We start from the raw sequence: 27,427 nt of genomic DNA, 5'->3' as shown, positions 1-27,427 counted from the left end.
AATTCACAACAGTAGCAAAATTACAGTTATGAAGTAGTAACAATAATAATTTTATGGTTGGGAGTCACCACAACATGAGGAACTGTATTAAAAGGTCTCAGCAGTGGGAATTCCGGTTGAGAACCAGTTAAGACCATTGTGGTTACCATGTGAAGGTTTGCAAGAATGGACGTGGGAAAATTGCTTTGGGAACAATTTCATCATGAAAGCTAAGGACACTACAGTTTGGACTAGGGTAAGGTGGTAGAGATGGTGAGAAACAGTTGTTCAAAAATATTTCCTAAACATAGACCTGAAAAGACGTGGTGATTTTAATTTATTCCTACCATAAGGGGTTTCTCTCAATATAGAACAAAATATATGGCAAGCATGAGAACATCTGTCATCACATCACCCCTTTACTTTTCAGTACTGGAAATCAAGCCCATGGCCCCTCACACTGTAGGCAAGAGCAATGGCCACTGACTCATGAACTATGACCACTGACACACACCTTCTGCTTCCTTCTGAAAGGCAAAACCACATGTCGTTCCAGAACACTCAACTTTGTGGGTTTCAATTCCAGCCTTGGGACTTTTCAACCACATGAGATTGGACACATTTCTTAACTTCTTTGTACCTCAGTTTCCTCATGTGGAGGAGAAGCTAATAGTGCCTAACTCACCTGTCAAGATTAATAGGATAACCTCTACTAAGTGTCTCCCTTAGGACACACTCCACTGATACGAAGACATAGAGAGTCATAATTTGCTTATCAATCCCCCCGTAGTCACTAAGAAAACATTTTTCTTTCTGTCTAAATGTCTCCTTTCTACCACCCTGATTTTTGCAAACTAGATTCTATCCCTTGGATTCTATTCTCCTCTGAGCAAACTTAAGCAGAAAAAATATTGTTAAAAAGATAGGAAAGATTTTATGGTCCCCAATGTCTACTTCTAACACACAAACATCTGTCTTTCTGAGCACCATCTAGAAGCTTCTAAACTGCTATGAATAAAACAACTCGACATCTAGTTGAGAAAGTGAAGATGGATGAGTGTTGCTGTAATACGAAGAACTAGAGAACACACATTCACTGAGGGCTTTGTGATGTCAGTCTGTGACGGATGTAAAAATATATGTCACTGCTCTTGGAAAATATTCATCTAGTTAAGAAAAACTAAAACAGCTATACTGATGTCATCTTTATGTGACATATGAGATGTTTAACATACACATGCATATATGTATGTGTGTACTTGGTCTTCTAATTATATATACGTATGTGATATGTAGGCATTTTGTCAATCAGCATACATATGCAGTGCAAAGAAAGGTGGTCATGAATTTAAATGGGGATTAATTTAGAACTTCTCACACACTGATGGGATTTTAGAAATCCAGTCATATACTGAGTGGGAGTTCTTTCCTTCCCTGCCACCTTCAAGGCTTTGTGGATAACCCGAAGCTCTCCCAGCTCCCTGAGAACACAGCCCCTTGCCACCCATTAGCTCACATGTTCCCATCAAGTGACTGGGGACATAATTTTTAAGTAGGGCAAATATGTTTCCATTGTCCACATGCAAAACCTTTTCATACAGAACCATGCAAAACCACAAATCAGGACAGACTGGCCCATAGATTTTAATTTTTCAACCTTTGGTTTTATCTGACTTCCATTTTCTTAGTAGAACAGGCACACACCGCAGGTAGGTAGCAATAGTCATGGGAGACCTACAGTCAGAGCTTGGTTCAATCATGACTTTAACCAAGCCAAGCCACAGACCACAGAATCATGCAAGGTATTCGTACAGGCCTACACGGTCTTCTCCCTTTGAAGGTAACTATGGTTTTAAGACCCACTTCCGAGTCAGACACACAAAGCTCTACCTTTATCGCCGTCCTGCTCATTGGAGATTTTCTTCAGGTCAATGAAGTGGGTTGCCAGGGTCACATCATTCATGCTGCCTTCATCCCACAGCTGAATTTTCACCCTCCGGCACAAGGGGGGGAACATTTCCTTGAAGACCACCTGCTCGTGCCACACAGGATCAGCACAATTCTTTTGCACAGAGGTTCGCCCCTGAGAGTACAGGAGCCAGGAGGATGTGAGCCATGGGGGTACGTGGCTAAAGAAAACACTTCAAAGCACCTAATGCGAAGGGAATTAATCAAAGATTCTATGCTTGCCTCCCTGATGCCTGTGAAAGCAGCTACACTCACTCTGTTAACACTGCTGCTGGCCTAGATGGTAATGCAGGGCACTGGGGCAAAGGTGAATCGTTGTCCTTGGGGTTTCTACTCAACAGGTAAGTGTTGTGACTCCCTCTGTTATACATAGGAGTTGTGTCATGTGTCTCCAGGGAAGCAGCAGACATAGTGAGACCCCGAGGTCATGCCCTCATAAAGACAAGGGTGAACGTCATGTCACGTATGACCTTGAGTGAATCAAAGCTTCAGCCTGGGCCTCAATTTCCTTGTCATAAAACAGAATGACATTCAATGTGCCCTCCAAGTTGAACGCAACTTAGACTCAATCCAGCTTTTATTCCTGCTGATCAGAAGGGACAGGGACATGTTTTGAAAGCACATGTTATTCAAAGTTTCAAAGTCCAGTAGGGCATAGCTTTTTTTTCTCTTTTTTTTCGGAGCTGGGGACCGAACTCAGGGCCTTGCACTTGCTAGGTAAGCGCTCTACCACTGAGCTAAATCCCCAACCCCTATAATGCAGCTTTGACCACAAACCTAGGCCTCGTATCTCCCAGTGGCCCTTGAGAAAAGAACAGAGGTATCTAGGGTTATGTAGGAGGATGGTTGCCTGGAAAATTGAGAAATAGGTTAGGAGAGAGTGGCCTGCCTTATTCTTGTTTAGAGAAGTAGCCAGCTATGTGGAAAGATGTTTTTCTACCTGACCCTAAGTTGTAACACACCTAACCATGGTTCTTTTCCACAATCCTCAATGAGGCATGAGTGGGTAGCTGATGTCTGCACCTCTGATACCTAACACCTACCCTTCTTGTGACAAAGTTTTCTCTGAGGCACTTTTTACTTAATTTCATTTGGTTAAAAATGTTCTGAATCCAAGCAAAACATAACTGCCACTATTGGTGACAAAGTCTCCTCACCGTTTGCCCAGCAAAGGACACCTCCACGAAGGGGTCCACAAGGTCCTTACTGTCACCCACAAATGCTTTGGTGACATTTGCCATAATGCTGGAGTTCATTTTGGGTAACCCTTCTGCTCGGTAAAGTCTCACATAGAACCTGGCCCAAGGTCTCTCTGATGGAAATCCTTGAGGGATCAAAAGGTTCCTAAAGGGAGACAAGAAAAATTTTAAAGTGAAAAGGTCTGCCAGTCAAGAGGAGGGAGAAAGGGCAGGTACAGGCTGAAGGCAGAAAGGAAGAAAAATTGGATATAGAAAATCACTGGGATTCATCACTAAACCAAGTTTCCTTTCTAGAATTTAAAACCTTTTTTTTTGTGTGTGTCATAAACCAGTAGTTGAAAGTAAGATTCTTTCAAAGAAAAAAAAAAAAAAACCCTGCTACACGTGGATAAATTATATAATCTCAAGAATGGCTTATCTCCATAATGCATACACTTAAGGATCAGAGAGCATAGAAGATGTGGTAGAAAGACTATAAGAGCCGGAGGACTGGACACATGCTGCAGAATTGCCTTTTCTTTAAACAACAATAAAAAGACAGGAAGTGCGGGGTGCACAGGAAAGAGGAGTTTTATCTGGGAACGGTAGAATGGAGGAGTGTGGGCGAATGTGAACAAGGTGCATTATATAAAATTCTCCAAGAAAATAATAATAATAATAATAATAATAATAATAATAATAATAATAGCATGGTTTACCTAAAATAAACTGTTACAGGGAAACAGTGTTCTTGCCTGAAAATCCAAGCTTCCAAAAGAGCCATTTGAGAAGATGCATTCAGGCAGCTGACAGAGCTGAGTCTCTGATAGACAGGCCATGAGTGGGCAGCACTCACACATCCATTCAGAAAAGAGTGGAAAGGGGAAAGAGGCATAAAGAAGGGCAGAGAATTTCTCTTTTATGGCTCTGGTTGGCTCTATCTCACTTCTCTATTTGCTCCTCAGCATCGGAGGTTTTGGGGTTGGTCTTTAAGATGTCGCCTTTCCCGGTCACGCTGATGTCACACTTCAGGTAGCCCTTGGTGCCAGTCCTGATGTCACCCGGGTCTGTAAGCAGTGCCCACTTGTCACAGAACTGATGACCTATGAACACATCTTGTAAGTAGTATCCTTTGCAGATGGACAGTGGCTCCCTGATCTCCTCCCACACCCACAGGATGTGGTCTCTCTCTGATGCTTACAATAGTAGCCATTTGTGGATATCCCTAGTCCTCAGGTTATCCCACTCTCCTCCTTCCCCTCATCTTTTCTCCCACCCTCTGATATTTCTTCCAACAGATCACAGGCATTTGGGAAACTTTCAGTCTAGTGAATCACATAGGAAAATCCCTGCTTTGCAAAGCAGAGAGTCAACCAAAGAAGGGTAAGAAGCAAGATGGATGGGTGGAGCTTGCTTACCAGGTTGGTTGTACACCGTCCCCACATCCACTCTGAAAGAGCCAATCAGGATGCTTCCTATCAGCTTGTGATGTAAGACCTACAGAGGATACAGCACCAACCTGCAACATTTGTCTTTGCAGATACATCTGTGAAATGGATTTATGGCTCACCTAAGAGATCTCTAGGACTTGATCCTTGTCTGGGTTTGACTATGCTTTCATCGGGTGAAGGATGCCTGACACTCTCACTACCCAAGAGATTTCTTTAATCAAATAGACCCTGGAAAGTTACTCCTTAACGTCCACCTCTTCCTCCTCGAACTTGGCCTATCCTTCACTGGCTGGAGCAAAAGTCACCTTCTCTAAGTATCTGTCCATGATCTCCGGAGCTGCCACTGGTGTTTCTTTCCTCAGCCTCCAAAACATCTTTCACAGCTTTCTTTAGAACTAGCATGTGTTGCTGGGAGCTGTGTTAACACTGCACTGTAGAGTGAGTTCCATACAGTATAGCATTTGCTCTGATTAGAAGGGAGCAGAGTGCCTATCTCAGTTACAGCAGCGTGCTAAAAGGCTGCTATCACCCTACCACCATGAGGAAGTCCTGAAGGAAAGTGACACAGTTGGTGCCATGCATAGAAGTCATAATGTGTGGGAGGCTTATGGAAAACTGGAATAGTTTAATCTTTAATGCAGAAAGAAGACTGTGACTGAAGTGCCTTCAAATCTTAGAATGCTACAGCCAGAAAGGAGGTCAGGCTTCTTGCCTGGTTCTTAGGTAACACAGGCTGAGATTTTAGCTCTGTTAAGGATGCTATTTCTTATACTAGTCAGAATCTCTCAGCAATGAAGGGGCCATTCTCCAGAAGTAGTGGCATCTCTGTCACTGGAACCCAAGGGCCCCAAGAACTTCATGGCATCATGGAGGTACCTCAGAGATTCCTACTAACATAAATCCCATGATTTCCTCAATCGAGGGCAGTGTCTCTTTGTATTTTACCTACCAGGTGCCTCATTCATGACAGATACTCAATGAATGTTTGATGAGTTAATGGATGGTTTAAAGAAGGATGAATGGTAGAATCTAGAATCTTCTGAATAGCTTATCCTATTTCTCTTCCTACTTGACCATCTCCCTCCCCCTCCCTCCCTCTCCCCTCCCCCTCCCTCTCCCCCTCCCCCTCTCCCTCTCTGGCTGTGATTTTCCAGTGTCAGAGAACAGAGGGGAAACAAGGGCAGCTTGGCTTCAGCAGAGGAGCTATTTAGGACCACACACAAAAAGCTGCCTCTGTTACCAGCCTTGTTTTCCATGACTAACATGACTCCCCAAGGCCTGTCTCAAGTTCCTTTCACAAGGTAAAGGTCCCTGTGAAAGAAAGGGAAGTAACACGCCCTAGAAGGGAACCTACTACTGTTATTTTGCTAAATGGCCATGCTATCAAACAGCCTTCTAAATACCTACATTTGTACATATACATCTGTGCTGCTCTCTGCCCTGGTCAGATTCTGTGGTGGTTAATACAAGGACTCATAACTGTCTAAGTGCTGAGAATACATGACTATGACTGAACTATTTAACTATTGAATGCTGAATTCATTCATTCACACTGACTTTCAGGTTATGAACTAGCAGGAAAGTTGTATTAAACATAAGAGGGAGGGGTTTCCTTTAAATCTTGGGTCTCCCTAGGAGTCATTTAAGAACAGCAAAACAGTGTCTTCTCCCAAAGAAGGAATGAAACACAAAAACGAGCTTTCATCCTATGTCTAAGAGTCCAGGTGTCCTGCATACAGTCATGACTCTTGCCTATGATGTGATGTCTATGGTGATGAGCTTAGCTTCTCCAGAGCCAGTGTCATCGGGTGGCTGCAGGAGTGCCAGAGATGGCACAGAGTCCTGAAAGCCGCCCCAGCTCTCGAAGTATCTTCTGCATCCTTGTCATCACACCTGAAACTCAGGTGCTAAGAAGGTTTGGCTCTTGGTGGTGTTTCATTCCTCAAGAGCCACATTCTTCTAATGCTCTTGGGAAGGACGCTGTCATGATACCACTGGGACCCAGGCCTTGAGACAGGACTTTATCGACATTCAGCTGAGGTTAAAGGTCATATCAGATATGTATTTATCTAGTGTGCTATAGAGTGCTAAAAACAGGACAGGGAGGGGATTTCTAAGATGAAGAGTCAGCCTTGAGATTCTCATCTGAGTTGCTGCGACTGTTGAGGGACCATTCCCTTACTCTCTGTGCACTTTTTACCAACATAAAATAGCAAGTAGTAATCCTGGTCTTTGAGAAGTCTTTAGAGAAAAGCACTTAATCACTCTCAACCCCCACAACTTGACAGCCCCAGGCATAACCAGCCTCATACCCCTCTTCATGGACAAAGTGGCTGTTTTCTGAGACTAAAGTAATAGATGTCACCGCCTGCCACCCACTGCTCCCTGACCCTCGGCTGAATATTGTGCAGTTGGCCATGGTACCAACTGGCCACTTCTGCTCTCACTTGGGACAATATGACTTCAACATCTTTACTTTCCATTCCTGCCACACATCACCTAGGTGCATGACAATGTCCTGGCAAGCCCAGGGCTCTCACTATATATACTCTTCAGTCTGGATCTGTGGATAAACTTCCCCTCCCCCTGGACAGCCTCCCTGGATGGGCTGAGAAAGATCTGTCTAGCAGATCCAATTCCCCCTTGGAAATGTCCTGAGGTCCACACTCAGAGGCAATTTTTAAGAATGCTTAAATGCTCCAAATTATTTTCTCTGCCTACTGGATATTATCCATAACGAGACTGACATATGTGAACTGTCCCCAGTTTCTATTCTTGATCCTCTATTTGTCACTTCCTAGAAGAAAAGATGGTTGTGATTAATTAGGGTAGATATTATCCCAAGAGAAAAGCATAACATTAACTTGATTTTAAAAAAATAACTGAAAAATGGCAGCCAATTAAGATATCATCTGCAGCATATGTTTCATTATTCCCACATCCACTTAGCAAAAGTTTAATGTAGTTTATCTCTTGCTTCCAAAAAGCACAGATTCCCTTGAGATGGCTCTGGCTCATAAAATCATCCATATTGGGGATTTTCAGCTTTAGCCTGATGGTGCCATGGTCACCAACCATACATATGCCCTAAATCCAGGCATCCCTAACCATGCTGAGCTGTCCCAGAGAGTCCCTGGTTTCTAGAGTCTCTCCTCCTCTCCCTGAGTACCACCACCTGCCATGCTGTACTTACTGAGATTTTGATGATCTTGTCAAAAAGATGTACTTGGGGTCCGATGAAATCAAAGACAAAGTACTGTAAAACATGAAGTTCACCTTGGTTATCAACCCCAGCATCTAAGAACCTTGCTCCTGGAATGAGTTAGACCCCTTAAGTTGTTTTCAGTTGATTTGTATTACTTTATATATTATATTTAAAATGCCAACAACTACATTCTTGCATAGAATAAGTGTAAATATTCCTCTAAAATAGATATAAGTAGTATTTCTGGATCAGGAATTATGTGCATGTAAAATTTTAATAGTATTAAGTTTTTTCTTCTGAGGGACTAATAAGTTGTATTAGTTATTTTTCTGTTGTTATGATAAAATGCCAAGGCCAAGGCAACTTACAGAAAATCAAGTTTGTTTTGGCTTATATTTTGAGGGGGAACAAGAATCTGTCGTTGTGAAGAGGCTTGGCTCTGGAGCAGAAAGCTGAGAGATCCTATGTCAACAACAATACAAAGCAGAAGGAACAAGCCGGAAGTGCACTGGGCTTTTTATCTCAAAGCCCACCTCCTGTGACATATTTCCTTTCTGCAAGGATGCACTTCATAAACCTTTGCCATACAATGACATTGAGTGACAACCGATGGTTCATATATCCAAGCCTATGGGGGACATTCTCACGCAAACTACTGCAGAAGGCATTTTACATTCTGGCTTTTGCTGTATCTTTTTAACCCTTCATGTTGTTAGTTCTTTCTTTCTTTCTTCTTTTCTTTTCTTTTCTTTTTTTGTCTTGTAATAGGTAAAAGGGTATATTGGAATAGTTTTTGAGCGAGCTCATTTCAATATTTCTCAGGATTCTTTCTGTTTCAAACATTCTTGAAAAATTACCAAGACTAGCCATGGAAGGAACAAAAATAAAGATGAATGATAGAAATTTTTAATATTGGAAAAGATATTAAATTTCAGAGTTAAAGAATTACCTTTGGGGCTCGCAATATGTCTCTATGGGAAAAGGGACTTCTTCAGAATCTACATGATGGAAGGAGAGAACTGATCCTTGCAAGATGTCCTCTAACTTCCATATGTGCACCATGGTACATGTGCTCAAGTGTCCACATGCTCACAGAGAGATAAATAACTAAAATGTAAAAATTGTGTGGCTGGATCCCCTAAGTTGCAATATAGAGGGAGTAATGTCTAAAGAGCTTAAAAGGTGATGACCAGCTTCATAATTTTAGTTATTTCTCGCTCTAGAGCCGTGCTTTGGGTCTCCTGAAGAAGGGACCAGGTATGTAGAACAAGTTTCACAGAGGTTGAGTCAGGTGCCTCTCAAGTGAGGTTGTAGCATAGGATGGGGAGCTGTGTGGAGGGAGAACAGTGGGGTGGGAGAGGAAGGACTGCGACACTTGTACCCTGGGTTCTTTCCTTTGAGCTATAGATATAAGCGAATTATAAATTGTGGACAGACATACCAGTGGGAAGAACAAAAAACTGACATTTCCCCCCTAGAGTAAAATAGAAAAACAAAAATAAACTGTCATGTGCTGTGCTACAAGATCTTCAAAATAGCGGTGGTCCCCCAGGCTGAGGTATGGCCCTATAGTAGTCATAACATATGGGTTTGATCCCCAGTGCCATGATAAATGAATAAATTTAAAGGTGATGACAATTTCATTTTAGTCAGAAAACAGGTATGACCTTTAAAGAATTTTTCATATGTAATGTACACACACACACACACACACACACACACACACACACACACCCTTTTTTTTTTACACATTTTAGTATGTTTTTAATGTTTAAAACTAAAACTTATGGAAATTTCACTTGGTGAAATTCTTCACTCTAATAAGGATGACTATATGGTCCTTTGGGCTGGTGATGTTCCAATGTTTGCTGCCTTCAGCTGACTTAAATTGTTGCACTCTCCGATTTCTCATAGACTCCTGGGCCTGCACCCATTTTTCTAGCCAGCAAACATTCAACAACCCTACTTCCTCCTCCAACTCCTGATGGCCTCTGCCTTGAATGTGAAACGCTGTGACCTGGGCTTGCCTCCTGTTCTTTATCTTGGTTTCCTGCTTGCTATGGTTGGGCTCAACTTGACGTCATTTACAACCAAAACTGCAGATATAGGTATAACATTTAACAAGTAAATGGAGCCTTGCAGTTTTAGTGAATTTTCCACACACACTCTTTTATATCATATCTGTGCCAAAACGATGGAGGGGGATGTGGACAACCCTGACACAGAAGAAAGAATTAACGGCTCAAACGTGATTCAGGGAATTTCAGTTAATGTCTTTATCCATGCCGTCCCTGTCGTCCTTGTAGATTACTGTTAGTGGAGCAATGAAGAATCTACAGCATTGTTTTAAGCAATTCAGGTTGTCATGAAGTTGGTAATATTCAAATTTAAATGCCTATGCCCCATTCCTCATAAGTTAGGCCACATAAGTATATTTTGAGTACAAGCCAAAGGCTAAAAGTTTTAGTATCTACGGATGAGAGACTACACAGTTAGTATATTATAGCACATGAGAGTGATGGAAAATTCTCCAACCATGAAGCAGAAATGAGCTTGGCCTGTGTGACCAGCTGGGCCCTATCCTAGAAACCATCGTCTTAAAAAAGGAACAAGACCCAGGACAACTGAGTCATGCTAGTGGGCATTATTTGTATTCCTGTGTATGCTTGGGCTCTCTCTGGAAGATTTCTAGTATCTTGAGAACGGATCCCTCCAAGGGTGAAATCTAGAATATCAGGGTCTGAACATTAAAGGGAAGTGAGATTTTCTACTATATATTATTTTACACTCTGTCATTTTTTTTTTTACCAAATAACATTTTATTTACAAGAGAAACTATTTAGAAACTCTCCTCTTTGGAGTCTTTTAAATTTCCTATGGATCCTAGAAAAACACAACTGTTTTGCTTTCCAATCAAGTATGCTTATTTCAAATTCAGTGATTACAATTTCAGTGTTGCTCCTGTGGAAAAGAATGTCTACTGTCTCTCTCACCAGGATCCAAGGTTCACTGAATGCAACCCCAGTGCTTCTTAAGAATGGCCATGAACTTTTGAGAGATAAGGAAGTGGCCTCCTTTCCTCTCCTGTCTACTGTCTTGTTATCACTGCCTTGGGACTGTGTGGAAAGAGTTCAAACTGGGCTGTGAACGTAGATGGGAACAGCCCGAGGGGCTCCAACTCTTCTCACCAGTGAAGAGGTTGTGGGCCCAGAGGATGCTCTGCGACTTACCTCATTATAAAATGGGCTGTTGGTCCCTTCCTTCACTGTGCTTTGCTTCTTCTCATCCCCAATCTCAATGGTCACAACTGGGTCAATGTTCTCGCCCACCAGCTGTCGGGCCTCAGTGATGGTGATGGTGATCTACAACACAAAACAGTGCTCAGCACTCGCTCACTATTGCTCTTCAGTCTCCTGACTGGGGGATGCTGGGTAGGAGGAACCCATCACTTACCTGATAGTTTTGAGATTTGACCTCCCCATCATGGATCTTAGTCAGCAGCTTTGCTCTATTAAAGTTAAATATATTGATATATAAATTGATAACATTGTGTGCAAGTGTAAAATAAAAAAATAAATAATGTAACAGCAATAATAATGTAACGATAAATTATATATATGTGTGTGTATGTATATATATATATATATATATATATATATATATATATATAATCAAGAAAGAACAAACTTCAGACATATAAACCATGGTAACATTTTCCCAGGAGTTTCTAAGGACTTCCTTTACATGCTATCACAGGTTCTCTCTACATCTCTGGGGAAATAAATATAAGTAGACAAGTGACTTAAGATTTCTTTTTTTTTTTTTTTTTTTTTTTGGTTCTTTTTTTCGGAGCTGGGGACCGAACCCAGGGCCTTGCGCTTCCTAGGCAAGCGCTCTACCACTGAGCTAAATCCCCAGCCCCTATGACTTAAGATTTCTATGACTCAGCTTCCCTATCCTAATAACAAGGCTAATAGTACCATTTATACCACAAGGCAATTGCCAGACTTAAATAATATAGTACATCCAGGCATTTAACCTAGTGTCTAGCAAGAATAAGCACTAGCACTTTTTATATGTAAGGTTCTCCGTGCTTTTCCTATCTCAATCTTATAGAAATGATGACTCCTCAGGAGGGCCAAGACAAAGATGGATTGAAGGAAGGATCTGCCCTTTGCTGAGCTACTTTTAGACCCAGGAACACTTCATCTTTTCTAAAAGATGTAATTTTGAGTGTTGTGATTGCTTTTGAATGGACTGATAGAGAAGAAAATTGGAAGGCATGGCCAAAAGGCCATCTCATCGAGTTTCACAGTCACAGGGAATTCGTTTATCTGGACTGTCTCGGGTAATTGAAAACAGACAGGAAACACCTGGGAACTTAGATATTGGGTAATCATGGGCAGAGGAGAAGGATGCTTGTTACAACAGGAGCAGCAATGGGTGGGAGACGAACTGAGATGAGTTAGATTGAACGATGTTCTTTTGGCTTCTAACAGTGACATTGTATACCTGCCTCCATCCCATGTCTACAGACTGCAATTCAGCCCAGTAGAAACTACTGTAAGCTGCAAAAAAAAAATCTCAAGGCTTTTGAATCAAACTGATCTGAGGTAGAAGATTTATTCTCCTCAATTTTAGACTTTAGCTACCACTAAGCCCTAGTTAAAAATCACTAAGCTGCCAAATGACAATTGGACAACCATCTGGGATCACTAGAACCATCTAACTGACACACAGACTCAAGGACAATAATAACAGTTTTTATATTAAGCCACTGATTTGGGTGGCTTAGGTTTGTTCTGTTCTCACAATCCCAGCCAATCATGAAATAGCATGTGGAAGCCAGCTTCTCCTGAACCTTCTCTGGTCGTTTAGGAAACACCTTCTCTTGTGGGAGAAACAGGAAACTAAGGTAAGTAGGATCATGACGAATTAAAGAGCAGGCTAAGGGACAGCTCCCAAGTCTGTCTTCCTGACTTGTGCTCATCTCTGAGCTCCTAGCAGCACAACTAGGCCTGAAGCTAGTGGGACCAGGATTCTGCCAAAGGTTGGCCAGTATCTGGAGGCTGTCACGCAGAGATACGTTGAATAGACACAGAACTCTCTTCCCTTTTTAGACCTTTGGCTCCTGGTGGACAGGCAAAAAAGGTCTTCTCTCCAGTTCTCTCAGAGCCTGGCATACCCAGGGCACAAAGTGAGTGTGCTACGTACGCAAAAACCATACCTTCTCTTGGAAGGAGCTGAGGGGCCAGGTGTGATAGAAGCGTCATCATAAGTCAAGTCTTCTGGTCCTTCCTGGTGAGAAGGCCCTTCCTGTGGTACTTCAGACTCACTACCATCTAAAGAAACAAAGGAAGAAAGAGAATTTTGTTAAATTAATATAAGGTGGTAGGCAAGCCTCCACTTTGTGCCCACCTGGAGCAGGCACCATAGCCCCTGCTCCTATTGAATCTGATGTGACAGAAAAGCCAGGCAGACAAGTGCATAATGTAATGAGTGTGTGTATCCATTCCTTTATAAGAAGGGATAGAAGGGTCAAAAAAGCAGATGTACAAACTAAAGAAGACCTTGACAAAAACAGTCTCCCAAAATAAATGAAACAGTTGGGAAACTGGTAGTCACTCTTGAATGTGCTAGCCAGCTTCTAATGGCAAAATCTCATGCTGTAAAAAGACAGGGAGTCATCCCTGGACACACCCACCCCCCAAGTGGTGCCTCATAGAGTGACAGCAGAGCAGGGTGGGGAGGGGCCACTGCAGATACAGGGTTCTGAGACAAGGAGATTATGCTGGGTTATCACTTGGACCTTCAGTGCAATCATACACATCCTCACAAGAAGGGACAGAGGGAGATTTTAAACAGGACCGAAGACAGCTGTGAGACTCTAGGGGCAAAGATTAGACCCCTATCTATTACAAAGCAAGGAACAGCATAGCCCCATCCCACTTTGTTATGGTTTAGATCTTAAATGTCTCCAAAGCCACGTGCTGAAGGTCTGGTGGTCAAATCATGCCATACCTAGGAGGTGGGAGACCTGTAAGATGTGAGGCCTAGCGGAAGGGAGTTAAATCACCAGGGACATGTTTATGCAGTAGAGGTTGGGATCCAGGCTTGCCCTGCTGTTGCTCTACCATGAACTCCTGTAATGTCTGGCTATTCTACTGCCCAAGAACAACATAACCAAGAAGTCATGAACTGAAACCCATGAAAGATGAAACCCATCTTTCCTTTTTATCAGATGATTACCTCAGGAATTTTGTCATAGTGATGGAATGCTGAATAATGCAGAAGTTGGAAGGGGGAAGAAAGGTTCTTCAGGTTTTTGACCCACAGATGCTGACCCATGGATCAGGCATTTGAGCGTCATAACCATGGAAGAATACATGCATTAAGCTACCAAATTACCTACTGTAGGGAGGACAGGTCAGTAGGAAGCCCTAAGGAAACAAATCTATAGGAATTTAGCAAAGCCAAGTGAGTGGATTATAGTCATATCCTTAGATCCTCCAATCCTAACCTAGATGCTGATGTCATTCATGGGAACATTGCCCAGTGACCGAAGTTTGGCACACATATGCATGTTACTTACCTTGTCTTGGAATGATGTTTTCCTTATCTATAGTTAAGGCAGGGTTGATGCCTAATATATCATAAAGTCATTAGGAAGATAAACACAACAGTGTCCCAGCTCTCCCTCTGCGCCTGTCACAGCCTAAGGAGGCTTACGTGAGTCATAAAGAATTTCCTGATTTTTTCCTTCTATAAAATGATGATTGAATAAGGAAAGGGTCTTCAAAACTTTTTAAAGCAACCAGGTTCTTTTTATAGATGTCTGTCTGTCTGTCTGTCTGTCTGTCTCTCTCTCTCTCTCTCTCTCTCTCTCTCTCTCTCTCTGTGTGTGTGTGTGTATGTGCTTGTGTGTAAATGTTTGCATGTGTGCATATGTTCGAATGTGTGCACACATGTATGTATATGTGTGTACATGTATAAGAATGTATGTATGTATGTGTATTTTTAAAAAATCTTGTCATCTAGGAATTTCTCCCCATGAATCAAACTAGAGATTGGGAAGGAAAAAGTCCCAAAATGGCACACTATAGGCCAAAAGCTCATTTGTTCAAGCTTCCCTGGTATCATTGTGTACGATGGAGATGGAGCTTTCCCCAGGGCATCCTAATAGCTGTTCCCAGGGCTTCTGAGACTCAACTAGAAGTACATCAACTGAATTATTTCTAATGTCCTCCTCAGCTTTGACATGTTTGGGTTCTGGTTTTAACCAGACAACTCTGACACACACACACACACACACACACACACACACACACACACACACACACACACACACCTTGAACATGAAGACATATGGGCTCAAGCAGCCCACTCCGTAGGAGCTGGTGTCCCCAGCCCTGGTCTTATTAGATTCTCTATCACAACAGAGAGGAAAGCTGGATGAAGAGGAACCTCGTTTACTGCAATCTCAGTGAGAAAACTCAGGGCAAAGCCAGACAAAAGGGTCAGCAGAGGAAACACTAGTGCCTGGCTGAGTGCCTAGTAGCCTTGCAGCAACAAGATAAAATAAATGCTTCTTCTCTGCTGATGCCTGAGACGTGTGTGTGTAGAGCTCCTGGCATAGATGCAGATATGCAGTAAGCATCCTTAGGTCCCTCAAAAAACTAAACAATGAGCGAGGGTAGATACAGGAGAGGCATCTAACAGACCATGGACCCCTTCCTCCAGGTCTGACGTTAGATAGGGGCCTCTCAAGGTAGCAAAGTCCCCAGCTGCAGCTTCTTTATGGCTGACACGCCTTTGTCCACTGATTTATGATGCTCTCTTACTCGCCATTCGTGCAGGGTGATTTTCACAAAGCAAAAGTGAATGATAGCACATGACTTCTCTATCCCAGTGGCTGCCCACCCTATTTAGAAAACATCTTAAGTCCATACGTGACTCAGTGTGGATGTCCTGTTTCACCTGGCTTCCACCTGCTCCTCCTGACCACCTGGCCTCTGCCACCCTTCTCTGTTCTCTGCCAAACCAGGCCTTGCTCAGTTCTTTCTGACCTAATTCTGACTAACCTGGGATTTCATTCACAACACACCACACACAGACACACACAGACAACACAGACACACACATGTACGCGTGTGTGCGTGCACACACACACACCCCTGAACTCCCATCTCTGTTGCTTGTTCCTTTGTGGCCACCTTCCCACTTTGAAAGTCTTGCTTTGACCCTGACTTTCAAGAGAGCCCCTCTCTGTATGTACTGACAATCTTTGTGTCAATGAGCCAGGAATCTAGATTCCAGAACAGGCTCCTACTCAGCCCAATGTCTAGCCTTCCTTGTATTTTCTTCACTTGCAATGCATTTGCGTGGGAGGGTCCTGAGTGCACACATATCATGACTGGATGGGATGACTCGAGGAGCTTTAGGATGGGGTGGGTCCAGGGAGACCACAGAAGTTCATGTAGTTATCTGGTCTCAAAGTATCTACTCTGTTACTATCCCATCAGCCAAAATGAGAAAAAAGGCACAGAGAGAGAAAGGGGAGGGGGAAGAAGAGGAGAAAGGGAGGGGAAGGGGAAAAGAGAGGGGAGTCAGGTTGAGTCAGCCTTCCTAAGAAGAGTAACTTGATTCTTCCAGCAGAGAGAAACAGGAGTTGGACCTCAAGCTCCATCGAACCCTCTTTGAACTTCCCTCGGAAGTTCCGTTGTACAGATCCGACCTAAGAACAGGCTTAAGGATCTGGGTCATACATCCTGAGGCAAAGCATACGTTAAGAAATGTGGGAGCTGATCTGGAGGGCAGAGGAGCTCTGCCCAAGGTTGTCTTCCCTCCATATTGGCCCTACATTGAATACTAGACTTAGCCTAGGGTCAGATACTTGATATGTATTCCATTAACATCATTGAATATGGGAATGAATGAATGGCCACAGGGGTTCCCACTTACTGAGCAACTGATGAATGGATGTGTTAGACTCTAATAGTTAGTGTAACAATAATTTTGGCATAATCCCAATTCCTCAGAATACATATGAAATTGACTTTAAGGGTATTCAAATATCATACACGCACACACACCAAAGTCCTAGCTTCCTAAGCTAAACCAAGAAGGAAGGACCAATGATTCTGCTCTGACACCCATGTTTGTCCCTTCGATAAAGGCCAACTCCTCCCAGCTTGATGGATACCATTTACTTTCTAGGATGGGCTAATGGACCTCTGCCCTGTTTGTTTTGTGGGCTGAAGACTCTTAACAAGAAGTAGCCACAGAGCTGGCTCCCCTGGCATGCCTCGTATAGACTGCTCTTATCTCCTGGTCAGTGAGTGAGAAGCCATTTGAAGTAAGCCTCACCCATTAGAGTCTCTGTTCTGAAATACAGCTAACAGAAACTCAGGGTCATACATAATGCAAGACAAGTAACAAGTAGCAAAAGCTTATTAAATATGACATATGTGTTGATTATTTCATAAGGCCCTGTAGGGAAGGGAGCATCTCTTAATCAACCTGGTGGCCTCAGGACCTAATTTCAAGGACCACAAAAAGATCCAGGGCCTTTAAATAGTATCATCCATATTATTGGTCTGATTGAATAAACAAATATTCCTATTAAGGACTCATCTGTGGGAAGGGAAGCAAGTTGTGCGTGTGCATGTAGAGGTCAGAGGTCAACTTTAAGTGTCTTCCTCAGTCATCCTTCATCTTGACCTTTGAGCCTGACCTAGACCTTACTGACTGAGCAAGACTGGCTAGCCAGCCCACCTCAGGGATATGTCTGTGTCTGCCTCCATAGTACTAAAATTGCATATCACCATATGGTGAGTTCTTAGGAGCAAACTCAGGTCCTCATGCTTGTATAGCGAGCAGTTTACTGATTGAGCCTCCACCCTATTAAGGCCATATAGCTTTTCTTACTAAGTTTTAAGTCTTGTAGCCACTAAAAATGTACTATACCCAATCTCCAACTGTGGTGGTTTGAACATGCTTGGCCCAGGGAGTGGCACTATTTGGAGGTGTGGCCTTGTTGGAGTAGATGTGGCCTTTTTGGAGGAAGTATGTGGCCATGAGCATGAGCTTTAAGACCTTCATCCAAGCTGCCTGGAAGACAGTCTTCTGTTTGCCTTCAGAAAAAAAAAAATGTTGAATTCTGAGCTCCTCCTACACCCAGACTGCCATGCTACCACCTTGATAATAATGGACTGAACACCTGAACCTATAAGCCAGGCCCAATTAAAGGTTGTCCTTTATAAGAGTTGCCTCAGTCATGGTGTCTGTTCATAGCAGTAAAACAGTAAGACACCATCCCACGGTAATTAGTCATTACCCCCAGCACTTCAGTATAAATGAGTGTCTGTCGTTTTCTAAGACTGAGTTTTATGCAGAGCAGGAAGAGTAGCTTTAGGTGGGGTTTATGGATATAGGAAAGCTGTGGTGGATGACAATGAAGATGGTAAAGATGAATTATTGCCATTGCACCATTTGGGTCTAAGAATGTCAGCCTTTAACTAGATATTATCAAAGCCACTAGGAAGAAGTCTCCAGGAAGCCATCCAAGACCTGTCCACTTGGAAACCCAGGTGCAATTTGATTTTATCAATGCCAAGTGCCTACCCATTGTGAGGCTTGGTCCTCACTTGGTGGAAGGAATAGTCTGTTCAAGGTACAGAAAGTCAGGCAGCCTGGACTGACCTCTCAATGCAGCTGCTTCTCAGGGCAAGCTGACTGATGGGCATTCTATGCAGACAGACAGAGCCTTCTACAGAAGGATCTTCTTCCCCTTGGTTTAGGCACTACTATTGCCATCTTGAAATCCCTCATAATTTCTTAACAATGGCTTGACATTTTCACCCACACACCCCTGCCTTACAAATTCTGCAGCCAGCCTTTGTCATGCATAATTTTCATTCTCTTTGTAACCTTGTTTGGAAAGCTAAATCAGACAAATATAGAATCATACAAATCAGACAAATAGGGAAAGCCCCTCCCATCTTACTTTGAGAATCCTTTTACTTTGAAAAATGCCCTTGATCCTCCCCAGAGCGATATGAGGTCAGTTTGGCTACCCATGCCATGCCCATTTGACAGTGGGAGACTTGAAACTCGTGAGCCACTTATCTGACAAATACAAAGGCAAAAACAGAGCTTGAACCCATCACCACTTCCTTATGGGGACCATTGCATGGCCCAGAGCAGGGGTCTACCACACTCCTATTTGCCAATGATGTTAGGGTGATTTCCCTGAGGCCTGCATCAGCATTCAGGAGAAGTGGGAAGTCAGGCAGATTACTGCTCCCCATCCCATAGACATCCACATTCTCAGACCAGGGAGTCCCAAAGGTGAGGACCTTTGGCTTGGGTCATGCCCCATCCTCACATCTCACCTTGTGCACCCTTGTTGGTGAGGACCAATCCCTTCTCTGTTTTATCTTTCTTCTTCTTTTTCAGCTTCAGCCCAAACATTCCCTTTCTGAAAAGAAAAAATAATCTCATCAATATCATCATGGAAATGAGTCATTGTCCCTACTGGGAGAAAGTGAGCACAGAACTGGTGAGTCCTACTGGCTGGCCAGCCACCTCCTCTACACAGGGTAGAGGTCAAAAGACATATGTTAGGAGAGCCTCCCCAGTCCCCTTGGCTATCCCCCTTTTCCACAAGCTATCTCATGTGAGAGGGGTAGGCTGGGGGTCCTAATCATTCTAGTTCAGCATCTCTTGTGTCTCCTGGCCTGCCTGTACCAGGTGCTATGATCAACTCTTTAGGGGAATGACGTCATTTGATAATGGCAGCAATTGTCTCCTACCTAACTTACAGAGGAGAAGCCAGAGAGTTGTGACAGTTTCTCAGGCCACACAGCTCCTGGAAATCTGCTTGGTTTACAGAGGAACCTAATCTCTCGTCTGTCTGCTTATAGTCCACTCTAACTACGGGGGAACCTGAATCTCCCAGGCCTCTCAGCAGAGCCATCGCTTCACTGAGCCAGGCTCTCACACTGGTTCTGAGGTCAAGCGACTCTGGTACCTGCTGAGGCTGTACCATAAGCACCCTGATCAACTGCTATATAGTATATGCTCAAAATGTGAGCACAGTGGAGACTTCTGTTGCTTTCACACACCATGCATGTCGCTTTGGGTTACAGACTGTTCACTAAGAGGGTAGCAGCCCTGCTGCTCTCTCCTCCCAGTGCACACTTCCTAGACTTATGCTTCTGAATGTGGGAATAAAGAGGTTGTGGAGTTCCATAGGCAAGGTCAGACTGCCTATGTCCCACTCAAGCGATGTCTTCACAGCCCAGAACAGGCCCCTGAGCTTTCCTAACTTCAAGATCCCCACAGGGATAACAATGTAATGATAAGTGGAAAGAAATGATCACAGTATATGGAATATAAGCTGCTCTATGAGTTTTTGTTGTTGTTGTTGTTGTTGTTGTTATTGTTGTTGTTGTGCTGCGAGTTCCTGGTCAGCCTGGGATACCTAGTGAGACCCTGTCTCAGTCTTATCTAAGGGATAAGATTAAAGCCAACAAGCAGAAGAAACAAATCTCCGTTTGATTGATTTGCTCATTTATTTCTTAAGCGTTTGCCATTCTTTGACCTAGGTTAGGGCACCAGCTCACCAAGGCAGAGCAATGGAGTAGACTTAGGAGGAGAGGAAGCCCCTCTCCCTGCAGGTTTGCAAACCAAGGAGACTGCTAAAGATGGTGGACTGAGGACACGCATCACGACGGGACTCTGACCTAGGGGAACTAGGTGTTGTGGAGAGTGAGCTGCAGCAGGCCTGAAATGCGGAGAATGGACTATGTCAGCACCCAAACATGGACTGGACTTCTCCCTCCTTGGGGAAGTCACATGGCCTCTCTGAGCCCCAGCTTCTTCAGAGAGATACCACGGTACCTGCTTCATGTGCCACATGGGAATAAAATGCAGCAAAATAGACAAAGAGCTTAATCAGTGCCTGGTATACAGCTGGTGGCAAATGAGTGCTCTCTGGGAGGGAATGTCATCATCCTAAATCCAGGAACTTCCAGAGAATGAATACCAGGGGCCTCCCCTTTCTGAATTGTCTAAGAGAGCATTCCCAGTGTTAGCTGTTGCTGGTCTCTTTTCAAAGGGTATCTGCCAAGTGAGGGGCCCACATCTGGTCCTTTCCAAACCCTGAACACCATACAAATGCTCTTCAAGATCTCATTGCCATGAGTGGTTCGTGGAAACAGAGCCTCATCAGGAACTTGGCCCATATCTGCTGGCTGCCTGTCAAGGCTGAGGTATTTCCATCTGCAAAGGGGACGTTGCTCCTAGTCAATAATAATGGTGCCAGAAGGAGACCTGGCATACACAACATGAGTGGCCTGACGTTCTGGCGTCTCCCAGAGAAACCCTGACTAGATCCCTGGGGCATAGCTGAGAATGCTACCACAGCAGAGGGAGAGGGATTCCCATCCTTTGGCACAGGTACCTTTTCCCTTTGAAACAAAGAGAGCTTGACATTGCTGTCATTGGAGTCTCCTAAGGGTTGGGGGTCTTTTAAAAAAAAACAACAACAAAACAATGTCTTGAAATCACTTCAGAAAGTTTTACTTAATCGAGGGTAGGGCTAGAATTCAAAATCCCTTGTTTAGAGCTCAGACCTCTGCAGAATAACAAAAGAAATCTTCCAGGAGTGCCCCCAGGCACTTCTATCACTTTGCCCCTCACTGGCACGCTAATGTCAGTTTGGTGAACACACAGTGTCTGCCGGAGACTGTGAGTCAGCTGTCGAAAGCGCTCCTGTGAGATGCAGCTTGGGAAAACTGTGTAACTGGGTACTTAGATGAGCTCGTATTCCCCCATGCAACACAAAGATGTTTATTACTCAATTCAAAATGACACTAAAATAGGAGATATGTTTACAAAGTATCAATTACAATATAATAGGAATCTTAATAATCTTATAGTGAGCCATGTGATAGAGATCACATTTTCCATCTGATCTCCTAGGATCACCAAAGCATACCATGGAGTAAATACCACTCTTATCACTTCTTCTAAGTAGAGTTGAGGCTTCTAATGAGTACATGGGAACCAACTACCAAATCAAGATTTGACCAGTGAGTCTCCAACGTATCTTCCATCACACCTGCCCTCTCCTGTGTGCTGATTACTCTAACATGGAATGCCAAAAGGAAAAGGCTTTCCTGCTCAGAATCTATGACATTCTTTCCCAGGCCACCCAGAAGAAGTTAGAGAAACACAGACACAGCCATACCAACCTGGTCTCCTCAGGGTGGAAGCTACCGTGACTCCGATATCTGTGTCCAAACAAGAAGAATGTTAAACAAGGCCTGGATTAGACTAGATTCTGCCCATCTGCTGTGGCATTGGTGCAAAACACCTGGAATGCCAGGCACAGCTAGTGCAGCATTGAGGAGAAAGGGCTGGACTGGCGTTAGGCTTTTAAAGCCACTTTCTAATTGTGTAATTGATAGTGGGCATAGAACCCCTCCAAGCACTAGGCTCTTCTTTAGAGGGCAGTTCTAAGTAAAGTCTAGTTCCCACACTAGGTCATTATGCAGACACCCTCACTGAGCTTCTTGGTGAACTATTTATAGAGAGCTACACCCATTTCTTTAGATAGTTAATTTCATGTCTTTTTTATGGCTCTATGGAACCAGGATTAAAAAAAATCACTTGAAGCCAGAGTTGTAGTATTTCTTACTCAGTTTGCCAGATTCCCTTCCAGCACCAGCTTTTCCAGCTCCACTGAAGAAGAAAGAGAGCTTGGGCCAAATGGCCAGCAGTGAGCCAATGGTGTGACCAGTACAGGTCTGTGCTGCCTCATCCCCATCTAAGAGGTCATGGGATACAAGTTGCTTGAGTATTTCATCTTCCAAACCCTCAGTCTCAACATCCAGAAGAAAAGAAACATAAATAAACCCAGAGCTAAACAACGAATTGCCTTTAAAGGTTAAACTATGTGTAATTATATATTTAATAGAGTTTTGTTAGCAAAAGAATAAATTTGCATATAGTCAAATCTACCTTTAAAAGGAGCGTTGGCATGATGGTACAGCTGTGTAATCCCAATGCTGACCTAGCAGGGGCTTTATTGACTCAGTTTTCTTTTTCTTTAAGAAAATTTAAAAGATTGCTCTCAACCAAAAGTGGAAACAATACACACCACATTAAATACAATACACCTGTTTGGGGTGCACTTTTAGCTCAGTGTCCACCCCTTTCCATTTACCCCACCACTATACCTGCCACAGCACTGACTATCCTAGCTTCTTTCTTAATCGTGGGCTCAGTTTCAGCCATGGTAGAGCATAAGCTCAGGTTTAAGAGAAAAATAGGCAGTCTGCTATGGGGTTAAAAAGACCCTGGTCAGCTAATGGCCTGAATGCATTGAATACCAACTCTTTGTCCAGTGGGAATTCACCAAGACAAATGGATGTGCTCTTAACAGAGCCCCAACTGCCCTTGTTTTATACCTTCAAGCCCTGATGCCCATCATGATGAGACCCCGATGTTACAACTTGACCGACAGTCATTAAGAACCTGGACATTCTGAACTACAAGAAGTCAGCTGAGTTTAGTACATACACCTCCAAGGACTCTAATTAGTGCCCCCTTCTCCCTGTGAGTTCTCAGAACACAAGACTGTTTAGGACTTCTCTGGAGCTGCAGTGCCAAGAACTAGGCCAAAACTCGTCAGAAGTATTTACCAAACATTCAAGAGCAAAGTGGCAGGAGGGTGTCACTGTAGGAGAGCCTCGGGTAAAGGGGGGCTTCTTTCTTGTAGGCGTCTCACTCACCCCACTGCATAACGACAGTGGTTACAGTGAATGCCATCTTCCTCGGGCTTGGAGCTCCTCTCAGTTCCTGGGCTGGGTGCCTCCCTTCTCCCAGGCTTCCCTTCTAATGAACACCTCCTCCCCCATAGACATCATCATGTCGCACGTGGCTGGGCTGGCTAGAATACAAGGAAACTAGAGAAGCAGATTCTAACTGGGTAGTTAGGACTTTGTTCTTTCCATCCCAACACCTTCTCTTGCCTGGGCCCCTGAGAAATGTTGGTTGAGCTGTATAAGCCCTTTCCTGCTTTTGGTCATGATGCTTTTATCACAGCAATAGAAACCAAACTAGAACAAGGGGAGTTCAGGATTCTGGATCTACCTGTTTCCTGTTCTCTCTCTACCTCTCGCCTGCCCCATGATAAGACCAGTGGTCTCACATACCACAGACTGGTATATACACAGCTCAACCCCAGTCCACCACTGAGGGAAACCATGCAGGAACCATAGAAGGAAGCTGACTGCCGGCTGGCTTCTTTCTCATAGTTTGTTCAGCTGCTTTTTTCCCCAACATAATATTGTTTTGTTGATTCCTTGGGAATTTCACATCATCGCACTTACTCACTGTTGGCTGGGAGTGCCAACACAGTGAACTGTGTGCCCTGAACTATGAGTCAAAATAAACCTTCAGCAGTTGCTTCCACCATATTGACAAGAAAACTAAGTAATAGAAACAGGACCTATAGAATCCCTTTGAACAACACTATTTGTTCTTATGGGCATCAGACCCTTAAATGCCAGTGTGGGTTGTGACCCTCTAACTGGATGGCATAGTATCCAGCCTTTCAGAATGGGTTTGACCCAATGATTACTGACCTAAAGAACTCCAGAGAAGAAGAGTCCTGGTAATGTTGGTGTTCCCACCACACCCATGTGTCCCCTCTCCAGCTCTAGGCATCTCCTGGCTTCACTCAGGACATAGACAAACTCCTCCTTCATTCTCTACCCTTCCTGCAGTCTACTCAGAAGCCATCTTTGAAAACCTTTGAAGCCTTAGAAGGGCAAAGAACTTTTTTCATCCAATAAATTTTAGCTGCAAACCCTCTTAAAGTTAACATCTCACCAAGGGAACACATTAAGCCTCTCTCCCCTGAGATCCTAGAATAAAATGAGATGGTATGCTGGACATCATCTCTACAATACTTCATTGAGCTCCCCAGAGCCATAAAAATCTGAAAAATTGAATTACTAACTGAATTTAGCAGGATATCAATAAGCAAGGACAATAAAAAAATCAATATACCTCTTTGTACCAGAGACAGAAGTTAAAATCATAAATAAAATACTGACTATAAGAATAAAATTTTTTTAAATTGAGAATAAATCTAAGAAATATGTGTGATACTGCTACACTAGAAAATATAAAATACGATAAATGGATGAATAGTACATGCTTTCAGATTGAAAAATACAATAATAAAAGGTAACCAATTTCTCTAGCTTAATCTGAAAGTTATTGTTTGCTGCATTTATCTTGTAAAAGTATTTTACTTTGCAAAAATTTTCAAGGATATATTAATGATTGGTGGAGTTGTGTGTGTGTGCTTGCATGTATATGCATGTGTGTGTGTGTGTGTGTATGTGTGTGTGTATGATACTCCCAGAAAACATTTAGTTTTTCAAGAGATACATTCTAGAGTTAAAATCCCTAGCTCTTAGCATTTGTTCAGTCACCTGCTAATCTGAGAAAATCCTTGATATATTTGTGCCTCAGTTTCTTCACTTGTAAAATAGAAGATAAAATATGCCCCTCTTGTAGGGCTGTTGGGAAGACCCAAGAGATGCAGGATACAGTTTGCAAACATTTACATGCTATCTCCCACAGATGTTAACTAAATTAGAAAATGGGATCAATGTTCTGAGCTTCTTCACAGGCTCTCTGCAGTGTGTTTCAGCACACCTGACCCTCAGATCCTGTCCTCTATCCCGATAGACAGCTCCTCCTAATCTTGTCACACTCTTCTGCCATGACCATTCCTCACCCTGAGACTCCGGTTAAGGTGACTTTCTCCATCTTTGCCTATCAAAATTCAAATCGTTCTTCTAGGCTTAAGTCACCACTTCCTTTGATGAGACTCGTTCTTGGTTTTGCAGGAGGAGCAGGTCACTCACCCTCTGGCCTCTGTCCACATGCTGTCCTTTTCTTCCTTGCGGCATTTGTCACATTGGCATAACATTTTTTGAAAAGACATCACTTGCCTTCATTAGACACTGAGCGTTTGTCTGAGCCCCAGATATCAATCACAGTATTTGGTATGAACTAAGAGTCCTAGAATATTGGATTAGGGACAGATGAATGATTTGATAGAACATACAGCTATATGAGTCAGAAAGAGTTAAAGTCAGTGTAAGACAGGGAGCAGAGGAAAACAACCTAAAATGCCAGTGGCCGGCAGAGCCTTGACCCATTGCTCACCCTGGAACTGTGGATAAAAAGTAAATTATCCACTTTGGGGCCTGGGAAGCCATTAGTGCTCTGTTAAATGGGACATCAGTCCTGGCTGTCATCAGGCCTCCATCCATTTCTTACAATCAGCCCCTTTAATAACACATCTTTCTTTCCCTTTCTCTCATTGTGGTTAAATATCTCCTGTGGGCTGATAATTTTTCTCCCATGTGGCCATTCAGTGAGAGTATACGAGGTTGTTTGTTTTGAGTGCTTCGCCATGCACAGGTTTACAGAGATAAATGCAGCACAGTTCCTTAGATGGCGCACTCACGATGTGGGTGGAGACCTAGACACCCACAACTGTAAGGAAATGTAGGAATGTAGACTAAACTCTTTCAGAGAATGAAGGATGGCTTGCGTGATCCTGGGAGGGTCAATGACAGCATGAATGGGAGGTCCTTTTCTAATTGGACTCTAACTGGGTCTTAGAAGAGGAAAAAGATATGGGGGGGACATGACTGGGAAGAGTGAACATGACCTGAAGTCCTACTGTGTGTCAAACTCCTTTGCACAATATTGTTCATATAATGACCACAGCGCTGGAAGGAGACAATAGCACTCCCAGCTTAAAACATAGATAGTAACTTGAAGAGGCTAAGCCACTTGACCAAAGCCATGGGTGCAGACAAGGTTCAGACCCCAAAGGTGCCATCAGGATCTCCCTCTGGCTCCTGTAGGAGGCTGGAGTAGTCAGAGGGGCCTTTTTTAACTAGCTGTGAGTCAAGATGTTCCCTTTAGCTGGTCTTCAGGAAGGTCTAGACCACTCAGAAATGCCTACCTCTGATACCATCCAGGCCATACACAGGAGTAAAATTAAAGCCTTCCTCAAGGCCCCATCTCTCCATTAAGAATATAAGGCCTTCCTTAAGAGCTTTCCCAGAATTAAAACCTCCCTTCCCACCTCCTACTGAAATATCAGATAAAACAACTCCTCCGGTTGTGATAGACACCAGAGTTCCAGTCTTCCCCATATATTCTCAGACAAGATACCATGTAAAAGGCCTGGAACATCACAGTCAGCCCCTGGTAACTCAGTGCTGCATAGTATGCACAACACTCTTAAATATCCTCTAGGTGCTCCCATTAGCTACAATCTACCATATTTATTACATACTCTGGGAATAACTAATTCACCACCTTCCAACTACCTAGTAACCTGGACCACTGTTGTCTTCATGGCCTAAATGATGGTTAGTACCAACTGTCAAGTTGACAGGATTCAAAGTCATCTAGGAGACAAACCTCTGGGCATGTATGTAAAGGAGTTTCTAGATTAGGTTAATTCATGAGAGAAGGCCTGTATGAGACTTATATAAAAAGGGAAGTCACTATAACTGTAGACAGTTCCATCCAACAGA

At 43.3% G+C, this 27,427-nt stretch overlaps 1 protein-coding gene and 1 long non-coding RNA gene across 4 annotated transcripts in view; one reads left to right on the top strand and one right to left on the bottom strand.

Annotated features, from left to right (window-relative positions):
* Positions 1–27,427, bottom strand: part of Fer1l6 (fer-1-like family member 6) — a 155,555-nt gene that overhangs the window by 104,620 nt on the left and 23,508 nt on the right. For 2 of the 3 annotated variants that reach the window (XM_087557384.1, XM_087557386.1), the window contains exons 2-10: positions 19,175–19,260; positions 13,009–13,123; positions 11,235–11,289; positions 11,012–11,143; positions 7,770–7,832; positions 4,544–4,622; positions 4,072–4,228; positions 3,105–3,291; positions 1,870–2,062 (exon numbers count right to left, since the gene is read on the bottom strand). In XM_087557384.1, the coding sequence (XP_087413510.1) occupies positions 1,870–2,062; positions 3,105–3,291; positions 4,072–4,228; positions 4,544–4,622; positions 7,770–7,832; positions 11,012–11,143; positions 11,235–11,289; positions 13,009–13,123; positions 19,175–19,260 (1,067 nt within the window). 3 annotated transcript variants of the gene reach the window in all.
* Positions 16,765–22,465, top strand: LOC148004805 (uncharacterized). The gene is made up of 3 exons (XR_015625577.1): positions 16,765–17,136; positions 19,239–19,341; positions 20,390–22,465. It is a non-coding gene; the product is annotated as an uncharacterized LOC148004805 (long non-coding RNA).

The sequence above is a fragment of the Rattus norvegicus genome, chromosome 7, assembly GCF_021556685.1.
Source record: "Rattus norvegicus strain SHRSP/BbbUtx chromosome 7, alternate assembly SHRSP_T2T, whole genome shotgun sequence".
Classification (NCBI taxonomy): domain Eukaryota; kingdom Metazoa; phylum Chordata; class Mammalia; order Rodentia; family Muridae; genus Rattus; species Rattus norvegicus.
Note: the sequence above shows the minus strand (reverse complement) of the source record. Positions and strands in the feature narration are given on the sequence as shown.